At 54.5% G+C, this 7,922-nt stretch overlaps 1 protein-coding gene across 1 annotated transcript in view; it reads right to left on the reverse strand.

Annotated features, from left to right (window-relative positions):
* Nucleotides 1–7,648, reverse strand: part of LOC136572009 (FXYD domain-containing ion transport regulator 5-like) — a 28,436-nt gene extending 20,788 nt beyond the window's left edge. The window contains exons 1-3 of the mRNA XM_066572632.1: nt 7,476–7,648; nt 6,352–6,400; nt 1,673–1,717 (exon numbers count right to left, since the gene is read on the reverse strand). Coding sequence (XP_066428729.1) covers nt 1,673–1,717; nt 6,352–6,400; nt 7,476–7,634 — 253 coding nt within the window. The 5' untranslated portion in view covers nt 7,635–7,648. The remainder of the gene's footprint in view (nt 1–1,672; nt 1,718–6,351; nt 6,401–7,475) is intronic.
* Between the last annotated feature and the right edge of the window lie 274 nt (nt 7,649–7,922).

A 7,922-nucleotide genomic window follows, 5' to 3' on the forward strand; every position in this document is an offset into this window, starting at 1 on the left:
TGGTGGATGTCACCAAGGGGTTAATCCTGCTTGCATCATATGTCCCTGCAGGTATATTACATAAAAACACACCACCATTATAAATGGTACATGGTAGGTGATTAGCTGACCCAGATTTTCCCATGGTCAGAGCGGGACAGAGGGGTGTGGTCAGGGGCGGGGCTTATCACGAAGTATGATTTCATCTCCGTTGTTATAAAAAGTACAGAGACATAGAGAAAAATTAGGGAGCAACATTCTGCAGCATTTCTGCATTCAAAACACAGTCAAAATCTGCTGGGAACCAGAATCTGGGGAGCGCTGAAAACGTGCTTCAGGGATAACCCCTTCATCAGGTCGTCTGGTGTTTAAAACATACAAGCAGTTAGTGGGTCCCAAAAAAGGTTAATAATGAGATCCCGTTTTCCTGTGTAGTGAGGGTCAGCCAGGTCAGGAACAGGAGAAGTTCTCAATAGTAATAGTGACCCCTATACTTGCCCCAGCAGTAATAGTGCCCCCCCCCCACACACACACACAGTAGCCCCAGCCGTAATAGTGACACACACACACAGTAGCCCCAGCAATAATAGTGACACCCCCACAGTAGACCCAGCAATAATAGTGACCCTCCCACAGTAGGCCCAGCAATAATAGTGACACCCCCACAAAAGCCACAGCAACAATAGTGACCCCCCATAGTAGCCCCAGCAGTAATAGTGACCTGCCAAAGTAGCCCCAGCAATATTAGTGACCTCCCCCCAAAGTAGCCCCAGCAATATTAGTGACCTCCCCCCAAAGCAGCCCCAGCAATATTAGTGACCTCCCCCCAAAGTAGCCCCAGCAGTAATAGTGACCCGTACCCCCCACCCCCCTACAGTAGCCCCAGCGGACTGGTGAAGTCCACAGCGCTGCTGTGGGCCGGAGCGCTGAGCGGTGGGGTCAGGAGTTCACAGCGGTGCTGTGCCACGGAGCGCTGGCGGTCGGCACTTCAGAGCCCACGGATTGGTGAGTGCTGCAGAGCGCGGGGCAGTATACTCAGCTTTGCTGTTGCAGTGTTACAGCCGCTCTGCTACAGTGACAGCGTGGCCAGGGGCTGTGAGCAGCACGGCCAGAAGCAGGAGGTGTGACCGCAAGGACGGGTGGGCAGAAAGAGTCACAGCGGCCTGCTACAAAGCAGCGGAGGTGACAGTGGGGCCAGTAGCAGGAGGTGTGATGGTGAGGAAGGGTCGGCAAGGAGAGTCACAGCGGCAAGAGCTGTGAAGCCGAGAAAGGGGGTCCAGAGGGAGTGACAGCAGGGCTGTTTGGACGCCGGCTACAGTCACCGCGAGGCCAGAAGCAGGACCTGTGAGCCCTAGAAAGGGGACAATGGCGTGCAGCCAATCAGGAACAGGGGGCGTCAACCCCCTGTCAAACACACTATATCTTGGCTCCACCACTACTTCTGGTGGTGTCAAGATACAATAATACCAGCGCAGAATGAAAGCTGTGCTGTAATTAGTTGCTATTTCTTATCCTGCTGCGGTAAAATGAAAGCTGCGCTCTGATTGGTTGCTGTGGGCAACAATGAGAGATTTCCTTGCAGACAGTTCTCCCAGGAGTGCAGTGCTGGGGTAATATCCTGTGCCCCCCTGTACATGTAACTGACACCCAGACCGCCATGTTGACCCGCCGCCCTCCCTGCTGCTGCCCTTACCTGCTGCGCTGCCCTCTCCGCCGCTGCTGCTGCTGGTGATGGAGGCTGCAGGAAGATAACGACAATAAGGTTTATTACACAATATTCTGTACATATTTTTCGGTGTTGTCATTACTGTTTTCTCTCTCCTTATTTCAGCAGTTTTTTTCCCGCCGCAATCATAATATATCACAGGACATGATTGGGGCTCCGGCCTCCCTCACACATGAACGCGGCAAATCACCGCCATTTGCCTTCATCGATGAGGAGCACTGAACGCCCAAAAATAGAGCAGACTGCACTCGAAAATTGCAGCGCCAGAGCCGCAGGCTTGTGTCGCACCAATGTACTTGAGGGAGCCTCTGGCAGCGTCTGTGTGAGGGGGCCGCAGGCTTGTGTCGCGCTAATGTACTTGAGGGAGCCTCTGGCAGCGCCTGTGTGAGGGGGCCGCAGGCTTGTGTCGCGCTAATGTACTTGAGGGAGCCTCTGGCAGCGTCTGTGTGAGGGGGCCGCAGGCTTGTGTCGCACAATGTACTTGAGGGAGCCTCTGGCAGCGTCTATGTGAGGGGGCCGCAGGCTTGTGTCGCACCAATGTACTTGAGGGAGCCTCTGGCAGCGTCTATGTGAGGGGGCCGCAGGCTTGTGTCACAACGATGTACTTGAGGGAGCCTCTGGCAGCGTCTATATGAGGGGGCGGCAGGCTTGTGTCACACTAATGTACTTGAGGGAGCCTCTGGCAGCGTCTGTGTGAGGGGGCCGCAGGCTTGTGTCGCACCAATGTACTTGAGGGAGCCTCTGGCAGCGTCTATATGAGGGGGCCGCAGGCTTGTGTCGCACCAATGTACTTGAGGGAGCCTCTGCAGTGTCTATGTGAGGGGGCCGCAGGCTTGTGTCGCACCAATGTACTTGAGGGAGCCTCTGGCAGCGTCTATATGAGGGGGCCGCAGGCTTGTGTCAAAACGATGTACTTGAGGGAGCCTCTGGCAGCGTCTATATGAGGGGGCCGCAGGCTTGTGTCGCACCAATGTACTTAAGGGAGCCTCTGGCAGCGTCTATATGAGGGGGCCGCAGGCTTGTGTCAAAACGATGTACTTGAGGGAGCCTCTGGCAGCGTCTATATGAGGGGGCCGCAGGCTTGTGTCGCACCAATGTACTTGAGGGAGCCTCTGGCAGCGTCTGTGTGAGGGGGCCGCAGGCTTGTGTCGCACCAGTGTACTTGAGGGAGCCTCTGGCAGCGTCTGTGTGAGGGGGCCGCAGGCTTGTGTCACACCAATGTACTTGAGGGAGCCTCTGGCAGCGTCTGTGTGAGGGGGCCGCAGGCTTGTGTCGCACCAATGTACTTGAGTGAGCCTCTGGCAGCGTCTGTATGAGGGGGCCGCAGGCTTGTATCGCACCAATGTACTTGAGGAAGCCTCTGGCAGCGTCTGTGTGAGGGGGCCGCAGCCTTGTATCGCACCGATGTACTTGAGGGAGCCTCTGGCAGCGTCTGTGTGAGGGGGCCGCAAGCTTGTGTTGCACCAATGTATGTGAGGGAGCCTCTGGCAGCGTCTGTGTGAGGGAGCCGCAGGCTTGGGTCGCACCAATGTACTTGAGGGAGCCTCTGGCAGCGTCTAGTGTGTGTGTGAGGGGGCCGCAGGCTTGTGTCGCACCAATGTACTTGAGGAAGCCTCTGGCAGCGTCTATGTGAGGGGGCCGCAGGCTTGTGTCGCACCAGTGTACTTGAGGGAGCCTCTGACAGCGTCTATGTGAGGGGGCCGCAGGCTTGTGTCGCACCAGTGTACTTGAGGGAGCCTCTGGCAGCGTCTATGTGAGGGGGCCGCGAGCTTGTGTCGCGCTAATGTACTTGAGGGAGCCTCTGGCAGCGTCTATGGAGGGGGGCCACAGGCTTGTGTCGCACCAGTGTACTTGAGGGAGCCTCTGGCAGCGTCTATGTGAGGGGGCCGCGGGCTTGTGTCGCGCTAATGTACTTGAGGGAGCCTCTGACAGCGTCTATGTGAGGGGGCCGCAGGCTTGTGTCACAACGATGTACTTGAGGGAGCCTCTGGCAGCATCTGTGTGAGGGGGCCGCAGGCTTGTGTCGCACCAGTGTACTTGAGGGAGCCTCTGACAGCGTCTATGTGAGGGGGCTGCAGGCTTGTGTCGCACCAATGTACTTGAGGGAGCCTCTGGCAGCGTCTGTGTGAGGGAGCCGCAGGCTTGGTCGCACCAATGTACTTGAGGGAGCCTCTGGCAGCGTCTGTGTGAGGGGGCCGCAGCCTTGTATCGCACCGATGTACTTGAGGGAGCCTCTGGCAGCGTCTGTGTGAGGGAGCCGCAGGCTTGGGTGGCACCAATGTACTTGAGGGAGCCTCTGGCAGCGTCTATGTGAGGGGGCCGCAGGCTTCTGTCGCACCAATGTACTTGAGGGAGCCTCTGGCAGCGTCTGTGTGAGGGGGCCGCAGGCTTGTGTCGCACCAATGTACTTGAGGCAGCCTCTGGCAGCGTCTGTGTGAGGGGGCCGCAGGCTTTTGTCGCACCAATGTACTTGAGGGAGCCTCTGGCAGCGTCTATATGAGGGGGCCGCAGGCTTGTGTCACAACGATGTACTTGAGGGAGCCTCTGGCAGCGTCTAGTGTGTGTGTGAGGGGGCCGCAGGCTTGTGTCGCACCAATGTACTTGAGGGAGCCTCTGGCAGCGTCTATATGAGGGGGCCGCAGGCTTGTGTCGCACCAATGTACTTGAGGAAGCTTCTGGCAGCGTTTGTGTGAGGGGGCCGCAGGCTTGTGTCGCACCAATGTACTTGAGGCAGCCTCTGGCAGTATGAGGGGGCCGCAGGCTTGTGTTGCACCAATGTATGTGAGGGAGCCTCTGGCAGTGTTTAGTGTCTAGGTGAGGGGGCCGCAGGCTTGTGTCGCACAATGTACTTGAGGGAGCCTCTGGCAGCGTCTATGTGAGGGGGCCGCAGGCTTGTGTCGCACCAATGTACTTGAGGGAGCCTCTGGCAGCGTCTGTGTGAGGGGGCTGCAGGCTTGCGTCGCACCAATGTACTTGAGAGTGCCTCTTGCAGTGTCTGTATGAGGGGGCCACAGGCTTGTGTTTACCAATGTACTTGAGGGAGCCTCTGGCAGCGTCTGTGTGAGGGGGTCGCAGGCTTGTGTCGCACCAATGTACTTGAGGGAGCCTCTGGCAGCGTCTGTGTGAGGGGGCCGCAGGCTTGTGTCGCACCAATATACTTGAGGGAGCCTCTGGCAGCGTCTGCATGAGGGGGCCGCAGGCTTGTGTCGCACCAGTGTACTTGAGGGAGCCTCTGGCAGCGTCTAGTATGTGTGTGAGGGGGGGGGGGCACAGGCTTGTTTCACACCAATGTACTTTAGGAAGCCTCTGGCAGCGTCTGTGTGAGGGGGCCGCAGGCTTGTGTCGCACCAATGTACTTGAGGGAGCCTCTGGCAGCGTCTATGTGAGGGGGCCGCAGGCTTGTGTCACAACGATGTACTTGAGGGAGCCTCTGGCAGCGTCTATATGAGGGGGCGGCAGGCTTGTGTCACACTAATGTACTTGAGGGAGCCTCTGGCAGCGTCTGTGTGAGGGGGCCGCAGGCTTGTGTCGCACCAATATACTTGAGGGAGCCTCTGGCAGCGTCTGCATGAGGGGGCCGCAGGCTTGTGTCGCACCAGTGTACTTGAGGGAGCCTCTGGCAGCGTCTAGTATGTGTGTGAGGGGGGGCCACAGGCTTGTTTCACACCAATGTACTTTAGGAAGCCTCTGGCAGCGTCTGTGTGAGTGGGGCGCGGGCTTGTGTCGCACCAATGTACTTGAGGGAGCCTCTGGCAGCGTCTGTGTGAGGGGGTCCGCAGACTTGTATTGCACCAATGTACTTGAGGGAGCCTCTGGCAGCGTCTGTGTGAGGGAGCCGCAGGCTTGTGTCGCACCAATGTACTTGAGGGAGCCTCTGGCAGCATCTAGCGTCTGTGTGAGGGGGCCGCAGGCTTGTGTTGCGCTAATGTACTTGAGGCAGCCTCTGGCAGCGCATAGCATGTGAGGCTTGTGTCGCACCAATGTACTTGAGGGAGCCTCTGGCAGCGTCTATATGAGGGGGCCGCAGGCTTGTGTCACACTAATGTACTTAAGGGAGAATCTGGCATCATAATGAGGTGGTTATTATGGGGGACTTTAACTATTCAGATATAAGCTCTGAAGCCAAAACCTGCAAATCTCATAAAGATCACAAGGACTGTGACTGTAACAAGGGGGCACCCTCTACATCAAAAGGAAAGAAGGTTTGTACACCGACATAGAAGTGGGTTCTTTACTGTAAGAGCAGTGAGACTATGGAACTCCTTGCCTGAGGACGTAGTGATGGTGAATAGCAAACAAGAAGGGCCTGGATGCCTTCTTGAGCGATACAATATTACGTGTTATATCACTGATTACTTCAGATCGGTCGGTGATCTGGAGATTATCCTGGTTGACAGATTGGAGTCGGGAAGGATATTTTTTTTTTCCTCAGATGAAAAAAATTGGCTCAACCTTATTGGGTTTTTGTTTTGCCTTCTTCTGGATCAACATTGATGGGGAGGGGGGGGGGGGAGATTTTACTAGATGGACTTATGTCTTTTTTCAGCCTACCATACCATGTTAGAATGCTGTATTTTTCCAGAATGTCGGCGTTGTGCTTTTATACACGCACACAAGAAAACCACCCGGTCCTCCCAAATTCTTACCTGGATTCACCGGGAGGATGAGAATGAGGAGCAGCAGTCCGGGGACGTTCTGATGGAGGATAAGAGAATAACACCAGTCATCCAATTCTACAGCGTATTTATCCTACACCATCCATCCTATAGAGAGGGGCGGGGCTACTGTAGTAGAAGCTCCGCCTTTTATCAACATGGGCGCGAACTTCAGTAAAGTCTATATAATATCTTTTCTTGACTTACATTTCAGTCTGCGTAGTGCGATGCAAAGATCCAGTTACTACCTGGAAGCCATCAGCAAGCAGGTGTTTTGCCATTCACAGATCCTATTGTGGTTTCGCGTTTGACGGAATAGATCGCACAACGCACCGCAAGCTGCACTAAAATCCACAAGATACTTGTAGATGTGGATGTGGAATTGAAAATGGCTTCAGGATATGTTCATGTGGGAACGCTGCGCAGTTTGTACCGCTTCATCATCATTTTCAATATCTCTGCTTGCTGTTATTCTATGGTAACCAACACTATTTGTCTCCACAGGCTGAAGAAGTGTCCTGGAAGATGTTATGGGCACACAGCTGCTCGGCTGGTTACCGTCCAATCCCCTTCTTGTGCCTCCATCATATGACAGGACCGATTTTCATCCTCTGGAAGTCAACAATGAAGGTTCCAATTCATTGACAGCAAGCAGAAATCGTAAAAATGGTAAGAAATTCATATAAAGAGCTCTTAATTAGTATACTCTGAAAATTATCTTAAGTGATTGCACTTCTATCCCCCAACCACAAGAGGCAGCGTTTTTTTACTATGTACTTCAGATAAACTGGATACTGTGATAGGCTTAGTGTAGATCCCAAGGGGGTGAAGTATGGCAAAGGGACCCAACGCCAGGGAAGGACCCCTGTGTCATGTTCCGCCCGCACAGACGTTCATGGCATGGAACCTGTCTTTGGGTTGGACCCCTGGACTTCTGATGCAGAACTAGAGGGTGATAACAGGAGCTCCCACCTCTACTCACTGGCATCTGTGTATCAATGTGTCGCCCCCAGAGGGTGGAGTGCACTGCTGTCCCCACAATAGGGGCATTTATGGGAGAAGAACTGCTCCCTGCCCACCACATGTTACAATGTCTCAGTCTCTGCCGCTCTTACCTTACTGATACACGGATTATAGGGCATGGTGATGAGTAAATCCAGATGTGTCGGGGCCCCAAGTAACCTGAGAGCTGCTGCTGAGCGGGGTGATGGCGGCTGGAGGGGCTGGGAGGATGAGAAATCGCTCTGAACACGTGAAACTTCTGCCTCCAACATAAGAGGAAGTACCACAGTGTGCAATTTCCTCCACTCACCACATCCTTCAGTGACTAATCTAACGTAGGAAGGTAAAACGCCGCCAGCGAGGAAAACTCCAGATGCCTCCCATACAACAATGATAAGCCAAACAAAGAGTTCTTTACAGTGAAATAACCGTCGGGGCAGCGTATCTAAGCCTATCGTGTGTGATACTGGCTGCTGGACTACTGGAGCTAATCCTATCGTGTGTGATACTCTGCTGAGCTGATGTAACTAATCCTATCATGTGTGATACTGTTTAAGTGT

Source organism: Eleutherodactylus coqui, chromosome 6 (assembly GCF_035609145.1).
Source record: "Eleutherodactylus coqui strain aEleCoq1 chromosome 6, aEleCoq1.hap1, whole genome shotgun sequence".
Lineage (NCBI taxonomy): Eukaryota > Metazoa > Chordata > Amphibia > Anura > Eleutherodactylidae > Eleutherodactylus > Eleutherodactylus coqui.